The following is a 15134-nucleotide window of genomic DNA, read 5'->3' on the forward strand; positions in this document are numbered from 1 at the left end:
CAATTCCTTCCTTTCCATAATTTCTGAATCTAATTCTATTGATTGGTTTTTCTCCTGGGTTTCCTCCTTTGAATGCCTGATAAATTTTGGTTAGATGCTGGATATTGTGAATTTTCCTTTCTTAAATGCTGGGTTTATTGTATTCCTTTAAAGAGTTTTGGACTTTGTTCCACAAGTGGTTAAATTACTTACAGATGAGTCTGATCCTTTGAAGGTCTGCTTTTAATCCTTGTTGGGTGTAAGGATCAGCCTTTACTCTAGGGCTAATTTAGCTCCAGTACTAAGCCAGAGTAGAAGCACAAGACACAACCCAAGATAAAAGGTGAGACTAATCAGTTTGGGAGGTTAGTATGAGAAGACTTGAACATACTGAACAGTGAGCAGAATTAGTCAATTGAAAGCAGGGAGGAAAAAGGGGAGTGAGGAGAATGGTATAATACAGTGAGACTTGCATGTGCAAAAGCCTAGAGGTGGCAAGTACATGATGTTGTCTAAATAAGAACCATACAAGATCCAATACGACTGAGGGAGGACAGAAAGGAAAGAATGGAAGAGATAAGGCTAGTAAAGCAAGCAGGTTAAACAGGTGTAGCAAGTGAGTTTGCTAAGAACCATGTTCCTCAACCATCTTTATTTTCTTTATCCATAAAGGCATAAGGGAAGGCAAAGGTATGAACCCAGTTATAGGGCGGGTATAAGATAAAAGACATATCAATATCTACCAGTGTCCAGCACATGGTAGACACTCAACATGTTAGTCTCCTTGGATAAAAGCCCGAGGAAAAGAAACCTTTTCTAGCCCAGAAGTTCTCAACCCAGGCTGCATATTAAAATCACATGCAGAACTTAAAAAAATATTGATGCTTAGTTCCCATGTAATTTAATTGGTCTTGGGTAGGGGTCAGGGGTCAGGGGTTGGACATGGTATTATTTTTAAAAAGCTCTCCAAGTGATTCTAATACAAATGCAAGGTTGAAAACCACTTAACTAGCCAGGGAAGGCTAACCTTTTCATCCCTCCAAAATCAAGATGTGTGTGTGTGTAGCACACAAAGCAAAACAGAAAAACATGAGATCTATTTAAAAGAAAAACAAGTGCAGGCCATAACTGACTCTTATGAGAGCTGGCAACACAGTTGGCTGACTTCTTAGATTCTATTTTTAATGTTAAATCCACACTAGTTATGTAACATTGGGGCTAAAGGTTTTATACAACAAATCCCTTTGATCTTGTAAAACCCAGATTGTTGATTTTATAAAAATCTTTATTTCATTTCTTTAAAAGTTATTTCTATAGCAAAATTTCTTTTTATTTCTTTATAAGCTAGATTTTTTTAAAGCACTGTTTACTTTGAATCTTTGTTTTTTAAAATTCTTCATTCATTTTGAGGTTCATTCACTTCCAAAAAGGACTCTATAAGAAAATTAACTTAGTAAAACAAAATAAGGCTAACACCATGATGATATATGACAGTTAAATGCTTAAGAATACATGTATACATATATATATATGGCACGCTTATATTTGACTTATTTTTTAAGCTTCATTGGGATAAATTTCAATTCAAATTTCCTTGCTGTTGCACTTTAACCTCTTAGTTACAGGATCACATTATCCAAGGTTTAACCTTACTCCTCTAGATGATGTTACCGGGTTATGAATAACAGTTAACATTTCCTAATGAGTTTTCAGAAAATGTGAACTTATCCTTCTCTACTTCAGAAATATTTAGTTTTAGAAATCTAAACTCATAAGAAAACAACAGAGGATGAAATGATACACAAAGTAAAGCATTCTTATGAGAAAAAATACCATATATAAATGTACAATACTATTTCCTCTGAAATGTTCATTTAAAAAGCTCTCTTTGTATAGAGTTTACTATGTGAAATAAACAATATTAGGAAAAGATACACTGAGAATTAAGAACTAGACCAAAACACACATCAAAATGGTGATTTCCATTAAGATCTGGGCACTGGACAGACTACGTCAATTACGTTTTCCTTAAACTGTGCTAGGCACACAATAAGTATTCAACCCCCTCTTATCAGAGGGTAGCAACAAGCTTTTAAAGAGGTAGTATATCGAAAGACAACTATTTTCGTAAACGACATTATAAAAAGAACAGAACTAAATGAGAAAGAACATTATAGATTTGAGCTTAAGACTTACTTTTGTTCATCCAAATGTGAGTTAAAAATATAACAGACCTTTTGGACCTGTCACAAGGTTCCCCAATATCTCTAGACATTATGAGGAATCTTTATGTCTACATCCAAAGGATTCTTCTGGAACCTTAAGGTATGGAGGCAAAGGTCAGGGATCTCTAGCCCAATGCTGCCCCGCTTCTCTGATTATTCATCTGGAAGAGAGGTGGTGGGAAGATACTTGAACGGAGAATGAGCTAGATTCCCTTTCTCCAACTTGAACCATGTAAATGTCATGAGTTAGAGTTGCAAAGACATAAGGGCTTGCATGGCTGACCACATCACATATATTTTGTTCTTTGCATATCTCTCTGGAAAAAAATTCTACTTTTTTTCAATGTGTCAATAAAGATCTTTGAAAGGAACAGACTCAGATTTCCAGTTTTTCATTGTGTTAGTAGTGAGGCCTAAGGTGCTCTTTTTAGCAACAATGAGCAGCTTCATTTAAACTGATTACTTTGGGCTGAATTAAAGAGAAATAGCAATAGTACTCTAGCCAGCCTTCAGATTCAGACCTTACAACATTTGCAAGAGGCAGAGAAAAGTACAAGGACTAGGAATAGGGGAGAAAAAAAAAGACCTAATATGACAAATAAAGCTGCAAGTTAGTAACAGGGATGCTAATTACTGACTGAAGAATAAAGTGATCAGAGCAATCCTAAGTATTAGCTTTTTAAAAAAGTTCAGTTGGATGGATTTTTGAATGAAGCTTCTGATTATTCTGGTTCCAAGTCTTCCACAGATATGAATGCTTTAAATTCAGCAAATAATCAATGGTACTGTATCTTTTTTTTTTTGTGAGGAAGATCAGCCCTGAGCTAACATCCAGGCTAATCCTCCTCTTTTTGCTGAGGAAGACCGGCTCTGAGCTAACATCTGTTGCCAATCCTCCTCCTTTTTTTCCCCCCAAAGCCCCAGTAGATAGGTGTATGTCATAGTTGCACATCCTTCTAGTTGCTCTATGTGGGACGTGGCTTCGCATGGCCGGAGAAACAGTGCATCTGTGCGTGCCCAGGATCCGAACCCCGGCCGCCAGTAGCGGAGCGCGTGCACTTAACCGCTAAGCCATGGGGCCGGCCCAATGGCACTGTATCTTAATCTTAAAAAGAAGTCTTGAATTACAAGTCTTTGGTACTGGTATGAAGTTATTATCTAAATAGTCTCAGTATTATTACATAACTAGAATGTCATCTTTTTATCTTGAAAATTCAATACATATTACCTTGACACATAAAATTCTTGAATGACTTGATATTCATAGATAAAACTGTGTGTAGGTCTAATTGTCTTTATGGAAGTTCCCAGAAGCAGCTGAGCCCAATATCAATCCACCAAGTAGTAAATGACTTTACCAATTTCAATAAAATGCTAAGACTGATATAATCTGATTATAAATCACTATGTAGCAGTGGATAACTGAACACACAGCGTAGCTTAGAAATTTGCTAGCAGAACAAGAGAAAGCCCACAGGAAAGAGTGTAATGAAAATCCTTCTGGTTCATTCATTTATAGGGAAGAGAAATCTCGATCAATTCTGCAAGGAATTTGCAGTTTTTAACTAATCCAATCAGTTTTTCTAATCTTCCTGGTGACTAGAAACAGGTTAGGAGTGAGGTAGTGGAATGAAGGTGAGGAGTTCTGTTTGTAACTGCTGACACTAAAAGCCTGGGAAAAAGATAAACCCCAAATCAACCAAGAACATTCTTTCCTTAAAATGTTTTCAAAATAAATATGAGACCAATCTTCAGAACAATGTACAACCATGGATAAGTCAAAACCTTTAGGAAAGGGGACATTTGGGATAACTCTTGAATCTTGTATAATCAAGCCCAGGAGAACTGACTTGTTTCCAGTTTTCTGGCAAAAGAAAATGCAGGAACGTAGGATCTGACATTTCAACGTTTTATCTGAAACTATGAAATAGAAACAACTGTGCAAAACATATGACTCAAATGAAAAAAACTCCAAATGTACAACTCTAAAAATATGTGATCAATGTTTAATATGCCGAGGATTAAGTAACAAAATCAAAAAAGTTTTTTTACTTGACTAGGTTCATTTCTTCCGAATTCTTCTAAGAGTTAAAAACAAACTATCACACTTATTGATTTAGAACCATCAGATTTTACTTCAGGAAAATCTAATACCTTTCAAAAAGTTATAATTTTAATGTTAACACAAAAAATTACTTCCTAACATTTCATTTTAAAAAAACTTTTCTGCAGCCAAAGATTCCTATTTTTGAATTACAGTACTGCAAGGCACATACAGAACTCACCTCCTTCAAAACACACAGAAGATATACTCCCTGAAATATAATTTTAAAATCCTTAAACAATTAGAAATACTACAAATTTAGCAATTTTTAGGTAAAAATGTTGCCTGTATAGGATCATGCACCTTTCTTAAAATCAATTCAGCACATATGTATAAATAATCCTTTTTTAAAAACATTTGTATTTGATATGCAGATACAGTGATGCTGAAGACAGCTCTAAACAAACCTGAAAAGTACTATAGCTTGATAAATTTTATGTTATTGCCTTCATTAGAGACTGTGTCATCTCTAGTATTTTCAAATACTTGAATTTAATAATGGGATAACTGCACAGGAAATAAAGGATTTTTTTTTTTTAAACAATATTTCCTTCACCTCTAACATCAATTCTTTTTTATAAAGGATGCTAAATGAATTACATTTTTTCTTAATAGGACCATTTAAATGCCTCTACTAAATTTTTTTTTTTTTTTTTGGTGAGGGAGATCAGCCCTGAGCTAACATTCGTGCTAATCCTCCTCTTTTTTTTTTTTGCTGAGGAAGACCGGCTCTGAGCTAACATCTATTGCCAATCCTCCTCCTTTTTCTCCCCAAAGCCCCAGTAGACAGTTGTATGTCATAGCTGCACATCCTTCTAGTTGCTGTATGTGGGACGCGGCCTCAGCGTGGCTGGAGAAGCGGTGCATCGGTGCACGCCCAGGATCCCAACCCAGGCCACCAGTAGCGGAGCCCGCACACTTAACCCCTAAGCCACGGGGCCGGTCCTCCTCTACTAAATTTAATGAAGCTTAATTAGGGACCAGGTACATATTTTCCTCTGAAAATTTTTGGTCAAGTATGTCTAACCATAAAAGCAAATGGAATTTTAAGAGGTAGATTTTTTTCCCATGATGCATTTTGTTAATAAATGTATTGTCAAGAAAATTAAATCAAGCACTGAGTGTGTTTTCTTAAAGTATAAGGGTCTAATGAAAAGAAAAATAAAAGATATGATATGATATTTGTTATAGTTTGACATTTTAACAGTCACAGTATCGGATGTTTTGTGACCAGTGCATTTTGGACTCTCTCAGGATCAAAATACGAGTCTGCTGACTGTATTAAATCCTCCTCCGCCCCCTCCCCCAGTTGGTCCACAGCTTCCTGGTGGATCATTGTCGTCAAATCCATTGGGCCGAAATGAACAGGAGGCAGATGCAGCTTGTAGGGCCCGGGCTCGAGCATTCAACTCTTGTTCCTAAAATTAAAAATAATTTTTATAAAATTAAAATCCTAAATACAATGGATGGGTATATCACCTATATAAATATTTTAAAACTGCCTTAATCCTTAATAAGCATCCTTCAAATCTCAGTAAAATATTATTGACTATACTAATCCTTACTAAATCTTACTAAAGTAAGTATGTAAACACAGATGGAACAAACAAGATAGAGAGCAAAACCCTGGTGTAACTCTACAGAATGACACATCTTAAAGGCTGTTCTGTTTCAATACCTTAATTTACAGAAGAAGAAAGTGAAGCCCTACAGTCCTAAAATTTCTCTACAGCAATACTATAATTCTTGCAACACTCATCAACACATATAGGAATAGATTTCTTTTCTAATACACAGAATGTAGAATTCAACAGTTATGACAATGGATTATCTATTCTCTATCAAGTGGGGCTATTTTGGAAGTGGGTGATTACAGTAAAAGGTATAAATAACGAAAGAAGGCTGAAGTTTTTCTACCCTTTTCTTAGAATATTTCTCAGTAAATAAAAGTAAGACAGATCTCAAAAACACTGCTAAGGAAAATGGAGCCTATCTCCTTATAGTATTAATTAAAATTTTTCACCACCAGATTTTTACAATTTTTATGAGGAACCATATTCATCATGTGCCAGACACATATTAGGTGCTCAATAAATGTTAACAATCTCATATTAGAACACTATTAGGTACTTAGCCACAAAAAGAGCAAATGTGAATAAAAAATGGCAAATTCATTTGGCAAGGTGTAAAACTGGAATCTAAAACTGGCACAAACTCCTTGGAAGCATATGCAAAATATTCTGGCATGTGCTCATTTTTCTGAGAAAGGGTCTATAACTTCAAATGAGGTAGATGTCAACAAGGTCTAAAAGCCACTGGTAACAGTATAACCATTAACTTGTTAGGCGTAATCATCCTGAAGAACTTTCAAATACAGTTAACATTAATAACAGAAACTGTACTATTTCCAATTTTCAACTACAAGTCCATTTACTTCGTTCCATCTGGCAAGGTAATATTATAATTTCTAGCTAAATTTTTTTATTTAACTATTCTCCCCCTTTTATAAGATGCCCAATTTTTTTATTATGGAGAAAAAAACCCAGACTTATCCTGACACCTGTCCCTCATATTATAGACACCTTGTTTCTCAGTAGCATACAGTGACTTCTGTGTGATTCCCAATACACAAACCATCAAGAATCACGTATTTTTATGGCTGAATGTGACCTTACATAAGAAATCCTCGTAACAAAATGACCTAATTAACCAGTCTCTGACAGGGCTTAGAGAGGCTTTTAAAATTTAATTTGCAGGATATTTCTCAAAAACTTTTTTTTTTTCATTTACTCTGTCATTTACAACGTTTATAATTGCTGGCTCCCCTGTCTAAGGTCTAACCACACAATATTTTTCAAGAGATATGTTAATTTATTCTTCAATCTGTAAAATTAAAGTAAGAATTACAAGTATTTTACAGATAGAAAAAAAAAGCCATAGATACATCAGAAATAGACACAAAAATAAGAAACAAAATCTTCTGCTCTAGCTCTATAATCTATTAAACTATCTAAACAAGCAATGAAAATAAAACTCTGTACCTAAGAAATAGTATCTGGTTTCAGATATAGATCATGTTACCTAATGAAATAAACAAAACTGAATGAATAGGCAAGGTAGAGCTCAAGAAGTTCTGCTCTCGAAAGATATGGCAAATTTTGCCCGGACTCTGTTAAAAAGTTATTTCCCCCAAGCAGCTATTTTGAAGGACACACAAAACACAAAATTAAGTGAATAACTCTGCTGCTTCTGAGATACCTGAAACCTGTATTTCAAGACATAGAGCTTCCCAAGAAAGTAATTTTCCTCTTTTTCTTATCTATTTATATAAATCATGGCTGACAGAGAAAAATGTATGATATTCTGTTTCAGAAGATAAGCTTAAACAATGGATAAAAGTAGGGAAAATTTCTTTCCATTTTATTTCTTTTAATTTTATTTATTTATTTTTTTCCCCCAAAGCCCCAGTATATAGCTGTATGTCATAGCTGCACATCCTTCTAGTTGCTGTATGTGGGACGCGGCCTCAGCATGGCCGGAGAAGTGGTGCGTCGGTGCGCGCCCGGTATCCGAACCTGGGCCGCCAGCAGCGGAACACGCGCACTTAACCACTAAGCCACGGGGCCGGCCCTTATTTCTTTTAATATAGAATGAGAACACTGTATATAATGTCAAAAATTATGAGTCTCATAGCATATGTAATTTATATCCCAATTTTATGTCAAGTATTAAAATTAATTCTTATTTCAGTAGTGGACTATAGGTCTAGTTACAGAAAGGAGTTTCTATTGCTTTGGGACAAATAACTTTCAGTATATTTTGATCTCTCATTTAAGTAAATCTGTTAACATTAAATTAATCCATCCTTTTTCTTTAAACTGTACAGATTTAATGTATACTCTGTATGTACAATAAAGAAAAAAATTAAGAAATAAAACTACCACCTCCTCCAAAGAAACAAGGAAAAGAAACCTAACAAGAAAGGAGGGAATCAGGAGATGATCTTCACAGTGCAGTGGCAGTGCAACTCACACAATCTTTCTGTCACTGGATCCTAACCAAAAGCATAATTTTTGTAGTACAGACACTAAAATAATGGAAGTTGGACTGAGGTGAAAGAAATATATGGAGAGTAAAGCCCTTTCCAAAATTTACTTTGAGGTCCACAATTTGCTTTGCTCTCCTGTGTGTCAGGCTATGATACAAAGTAGAAAGTGGTTTGTTGTACAGGATTTTTTGCCCAGGGTTTTCAAAACCATGAATCCTGCCAACACTAGAAAGAGTAAGAGTTTCTAACACTTGTAAATCTAGTGGTGACTTTAGTAAAATTTAAAACTGGAATCCTAAAAAAAGCTTGTTAAAATTCTACAAGGTGTGGGGGCTGGCCCAGTGGCCCCAGCAGTTAAGTGCGCGTGCTCCGCTGTGGTGGCCCGGGGTTCGCCGGTTCGGATCTTGGGCACGCACCGACGTACCACTTGGCAAGCCATGCCGTGGCGGCGTCCCATATAAAGAGGAGGATGGGCATGGATGTTAGCCTAGGGCCAGTCTTCCTCAGCAAAAAGAGGATTGGCAGATGTTAGCTCAGGGCCGATCTTCCTCACCAAAAAAAAATTATACAAGGTGAATTTCTAATGTGAAGTATTAAAAAAGTAGCTACCCTGATATGTAATAAGATGGTAAATTCATCTGCAGTACTGCTCAAGAGTAAAGGAACTCAAAATGTTCAACTCCACATCCTTACTTTTATTAAGATTCAATTAAATTTTTATGACTGTTATAACACTATTTTTTAAAGCTGCAGTTGTATTCTAGACTTAGCAATCTACTATTAACCATTTTTACTATTAAATGGGCACAAACTTTGAACTATACCTAAAAAAATGAATGTAAAAACAAAAATGAGAATAAGAACAAAAACATATATATATACACACTCCCTGTGCTCAAAATGAAAAAATTATAGCTGAAAACTGCTGTATACAAAATCTCAACATCGCACACTCCCACTGCCTGGCAATTATGAGAACGTGTTTATCAGTAACAGAAGAAACAACACAGTCTCTTAACACAAACTTAAAATACCAGAATGGTTTGTATGAGAGTTGTGAAAATGAATAGTATGAGAAAAATCACAATTCAAACCTTATCAATTACATTATTGTATTTAAAAGTAAATAATACAAAGTCTAAATATATTTAAGTTTCTAATTAAGAGTTGAGTATTTATTATTGTAAGTTGCTTTTAAAAGGCACTTCGAGGGGCTGGCCCAGTGGCATAATGGTTAAGTTCGTGCACTCTGCTTTCGCGGCCCTGGGTTTGCTGGTTCAGATGCTGGGTGCCGACCTACATACCACTCATCAAGCCATGATTGGCAGCATCACACATACAAAATAGAGGAAGACTGCCACAGATGTTAGCTCAGGGACAACGGACTGGCAACGGATGTTAGTTCAGGGCCGATCTTCCTCACCAAAAAAAGAGTTAAAAAAAAAGAGTTGCCACGTGCTGTTCTGAAGTTACTTTAAATAATTAAAAAGAAAAGGCACTTTGATAACTCAGCTTTGATTTAATAGCCTGTCTTAATACAAGTAAATAAATACTTTAATGTAAAAGTTTGCAATATCTTTTTTGCATTAACCTCCAATCTGAGACTTAAGATGGAATTTAGAACAACTGCATAACACTGAAAAACTGAATTAACAAAATACATAATGCTTTTACTTTATAGTGACATAAGGGCCTTAAAACAATAATAAAAAGAATGACTCATTACAATCAGATATTGTAAAATCAGGATGCAATGGGGTAAGTGGCAAGATAGAGAAAATCATTCAGAGCTAGGCTGCAACACAAGTAGTTGTTATGGTTATAAGAGCTTTCGGCATTCCAATCACAGAGATTAGTTTACAGTAGATTTTCATATTTTTAAAACCCATGTCTCTCCTTTGATAAACATTTCACCCAATCACTGATATACAAATAATCTGCATATTTCCAAAAGTCAAGACTGCACTAGGCTTTATTTTCTATATTTTATAGTATGGAAAATTTCTATTTCAACCTAACCTTCTTACCCTCACTCTACCTCTGCAATCTTCAAGAATCATAATGATTAATATCTAGTTCTTATTTGATATCTAGCAAGAAGGACATGGTTGAATACATTCCATTACCTTGATCATAAGCCTTCTGATTGGATGTTAGACTCTTTGGTAGTGAATAAGTTCTAACAAATATTCTGAGTTTCTAATTTTTTTCTGTAAAGTTTATTGTTTTTGTCACTCTAAAATACCACCAGATTCCTTTAAAAATGTATCATTGAACATTTTATAATACAGTAAATTTGAAAGCTTCCTTCTAAAAATATTTCTGTATGGAATGATTTTTATAATGATCCCATCTTTTGCAATTAAAAACAAGGTCTTTTATACTGCATCTAATTGCGACTTTTCATAATTAACTCACAACATTAGAAAGTAAGAAAATTTAGTTATATAGGTTGAACCCATTTCACATAAACTCAGACTCAAATTTCAAAATTACCACTCTGTAAATTCCTTGAAAACGTAGAAGTTAAGCTGGATTTCAAAACTAGGGCACTCATTTAACCACCTGTCAATTGTTTAAATATTTTCTACAAATGATGAAGCTTATACTTACAACTTACCTGTAAATACAGTTTATTGTCTTTTGTTATAGCATCCATAAGTTCTTTCTGTAGAGGTGGGTCTCCATTTACCCAGAGTCCACTGGTTGAATTATTAGCACTTAACCCATTAGTGCTGTTCTGTTTTTTATACAAAAGCACATAAGCTGTGTCCTTTGGAAACCTACTTGTAATTTTTTGGACTGACTGAAATGAAGTAAACGTCACTCTGCTATCATTAAATAAAAACCATTCTTTTGACATTTCCTTATTTTCCAAATCCTGTTCAATAACTGCACTGGGACTCTCTCTCTCTAGTAAATGACTCCGGGAGGATGCTAATGCCAGAGTTTCAGACTGGTGGCACATCTGGTATGAGGACTCTGAACTTGTGATATTTCTGGCATAAGAATAGTAATGCCCACTTTCAGAGGATATACCAGAGTGAACGACAACAGAACTTAATAAATAGGGCACCAGTTTGGGGCAGCAAACTTCTTCAGTTCCAGAAGGCTTTAATTTTTTAGCTAAGTTCTCACTAATATCAGTGAAGTCAACATCTATAGACCAACTTTCTGACAATGAAGAGAAAGAAGTAGTTCTTTTAACTGGCAACTCCAAAACCAGTGGCAGTGACACATCGTCTAAAATTTTTCTTCTCACATGATACTTCTGATCATATGAAAATCTCAGGAGAGTAAGAATAAGGTATTCAGGTTCCTCCGTGATTTGCATAGTTTTCTCAGCATTCTGCAGAGAGGCACAGTTTTCACAATAATATTGGTTGTCACCAGTAAGAATCTCTGGAGCCAAAAAATAATTTAGTAAGTCAGTTACTGAAGGTGTGGTTTCACCTCCTGGTTTCTGAGGTACATCTTTATTAACAAGAAACTTGCTAGATTCATTAGGGACAGAAGTGTTTTCAGTACAGTGACACTCATCAGGAGGACTGCCTAGCATTCTTTCATTCACAGCTGAGTCACAGACAAAGGCAGCCGTTGCTGGATTATAAACTCCTGGTTCTTCCGAAGGACTAGGTACACTGGCTCGCATTAGACCACCATCTTGTGTACTGGGTGATGCTGCTGGATCTTGAAAAGACAAGTTTTCCAAAGAAGAGGAAGGACAAAAGGCAAGTGAAAGATCTGTAAAGGCTTCCACTTTTTGTGAGGTACTCCTGCAGTTCAAACAACATATGTGAGTTCGTAGTTTTCCTCCAAACATTTTTTCTATTAAAGTTTTCTCACCATCACTGGTGCAAGGGGTCTCGGTCAGTAAAGCTGCCTTACTGGCTACTTTCTGTAAAGAAGTTTCACTGCACCCCAGACTTTCAGAAGGCTTGTATGAGGACTGAACTTTCAAGATCTTTTCTTCTTCATGGAGCCTGCAGGACAGTATATCATTATATAGCTATTTCACTTAAGTTTAAATGTCATTTCTATTTAAAAATATTGATGGCTTATATAAACAAATTATTTTTTATCAAATATAATGCTTAATTTAAAAAATCAAGTTTCTCCTTTTTTAATCAAGAGGAACATTGAACAGCTGGAGAATGCAGATTAGAAGAGAAGCTAGGGGCTATTATTACCCTATATTCTCATTACATTTTCTTCATACTGCTATTTTATAGCACTTATTACATTACAGTTAATTACATATGTCATTAATTGTCTTATCTTATCTCTGTCTGCCTGGCATCTCATAGAAAGCTCGGCACAAAGAAACCACTCAACATATCCTTAGCCAAATGGAAGGAAGGTTGCACATGTTGAGCTCAACTAACTTTACTCGTCATTCATGTAACAGAAGGGAGGCAAAGATAAGGAGATACAAGATAACAGGTTTTATTAACTGAGTGATAAAGAGACAATAAAATATACCAAACCCACCCAATTATAAACTGGTCTAAAGAAGCACCTACTAAATTTTTTGGTCTCAGGACCCTTTTATATTCTTAAAAATAATTGAGGAACCCAAGAGCTTTCATTTATGTGGTTATATCTATCAATATTTACTGTATTCAAAAACTGAGAATAAAAGTAATAAAATAATACATTTAAAAACAATAATAAACTCATTACATGTTAATATAAACAACATTTTTTAACGAAAAAGTTATATTTTCTAAAACTAAAAAAATTTAGTGAGGGGCTGGCCTGGTGGCATAGTGGTTAAGTTCGTGTGTTCTGCTTCAACGGCCTAGGGTTCAGCGGTTGGATCCTGGGCGTGGACCTACTCACTGCTCATCAAGCTGTGCTGAGGCGGCATCCCATACAGAAGAGCTACAATTCTACAGCTATGATACACAACTATGCACTGGGGCTTTGGGGAGAAAAAAGAGGAAGATTGGCAACAGATGTTAGCGCAGGGCCAATCTTCCTCAAAAAAAAAAAAAATTTAGTGAGAGGAATGGCACCGTTTCATATTTTGCAAATATTTCAAGTATCTGGCTTAGAAGACAGCTGTATCTTCACAGCTGCTCTGCATTCAATCTATTGTGATACGTTGTTTTGGATGAAGTATACGGAGAAAATCCGGCCTCAACTACATACACACAGATATGTAGTTTGAAAAGGGAAGACCCCCGAAAGTGTTTTGGAAACCCCTAGGGGTCCTTGTACCACACTATGAGAACTGCTGGTCTAAAGTAAAAAAATCAAAAAGACCAAATTAAAAACAAAAGAACACTTAAAAAAAGACGAATGCAAGGTATTTTAAAGACTAACACTTGAAATATGTTTTTAAAGGTAAAAAAAAAATTCTGTAGAAATCATCTGTTACGAAAGAACACAATTCAAATCATAACTTTAAAAATACTTTTTACCTGTCTAGCAGAAATCTGAGGTATTCAGAACAGTCTTGTTGAGATCTAGGGGTAAACCACGGAGGTCTGGAAGCCTCAAAAAATATCCGAGGTGCATATGCTTCTCTCTGTTCATATTAGTGGAGAAAATACAAGGAAGCGAGTCACATACCATGAACCAAATAACTGAAATCTTAATATATGTTTAATAAAGATTACTTAAAATTATATTGTGCTTAACCTTTATTACAAAGGGCCAAATGTGAAGGCAGATAAAATTAGTTAGAAATAAATTTAGGTAACCTTCAGTCACAACTTTTCATTCTACATATGAGAATTAAGATCTAGAGAAACTATGTGACTTGCCCAAAGTCACAGCTAAATTAGTGGCAGAGGAGATTACATCAGAACCCAGGTCTCTCTAACTCCTAATATAATGCTCTCAGCATTATCCCTCTACGGATAGAGGAAGGGGTGGGGCTGCAGACTGCATCAGCGGACAGCAGACGTGTGCAGAAATGAGAAATGGTCACGCCCCTGGAAGTACATCACCGGAAGTGGAAACATCATACCCCTCTTCCTGCTGTCAGGGAGCCGCCCCGTCCCTGCTCCTTCCTGTCATCTGGACCCAATGAACGAATCAACTAGTGAAACACTCAAACACAACATAAAATCTTCCATTACTCAGCACAGTACAGGTCAAGTTACTGTGGAGATGGAATGGGAGCTGCAAACAGAAAACAGTAGGAGATGGAGTCCAGAAATCCAGTATACAGACAACTTCAATGGTTCTACTGTTGGTGCTATGGATTTTGCCCTCGACCCAAGCGGGTCCTCTGTACCCTCCTGTATTATTGGTACCTGCTACCTTACAAAAGCATCTTTAATAAAATTGAGTTGTATCAGATTTTTGTTGATTATAACTTGAAACAAGTTATTATATTGTTATTATAGCTTATAAATTTAGAATTTTCTCTACATTTTGAATATCTGTGGTATATAACAGACTCCTCAGTTAAGGATAATTTTATCAAAATAGACGTGTTTATAGTACTCTGAAGGAAGGAAGTTTAGTATACTGGTTGAGAATGGGCTCCTGAGTCATTTGGTTCATATCCCAATCTTGCCACTTGTTTGTATGACCCTGAAAGAAGGTGATATAAGGCCAGTTTTTTCATGTGTAAAATGGGGATACTACCTTATTACCTCATAGATTGATTTTGAGGATTAAGAGATAACACAAGTAAACCACCTGGCACAGGAGCCAGACACATTTAAATGCTCAATAAATGTTAGCTTTATTAATTATAAGAAAAAAGCCTTTTCAATTATATAGGGAAATCTACTTACATAGAATAATCCTTTTGGCCTGC

General features: G+C 35.6%; 1 protein-coding gene across 4 annotated transcripts in view; it reads right to left on the reverse strand.

Moving 5' to 3' along the window:
- Nucleotides 1-4892: 4892 nt before the first annotated feature.
- Nucleotides 4893-15134, reverse strand: part of USP38 (ubiquitin specific peptidase 38) — a 29493-nt gene continuing 19251 nt past the window's right edge. For all 4 annotated transcript variants that reach the window (XM_087437578.1, XM_087437580.1, XM_087437579.1 and 1 more), the window contains 3 exons: nucleotides 13783-13889; nucleotides 10977-12339; nucleotides 4893-5726 (listed from right to left, as the gene is read on the reverse strand). In XM_087437578.1, coding sequence (XP_087293704.1) covers nucleotides 5565-5726; nucleotides 10977-12339; nucleotides 13783-13889 — 1632 coding nt within the window. In that variant the 3' untranslated portion in view covers nucleotides 4893-5564. The remainder of the gene's footprint in view (nucleotides 5727-10976; nucleotides 12340-13782; nucleotides 13890-15134) is intronic.

The sequence above is a fragment of the Ceratotherium simum genome, chromosome 12 (genome assembly GCF_057802395.1).
Source record: "Ceratotherium simum simum isolate JZ-2026a chromosome 12, ASM5780239v1, whole genome shotgun sequence".
In the NCBI taxonomy this organism is placed as follows: domain Eukaryota; kingdom Metazoa; phylum Chordata; class Mammalia; order Perissodactyla; family Rhinocerotidae; genus Ceratotherium; species Ceratotherium simum.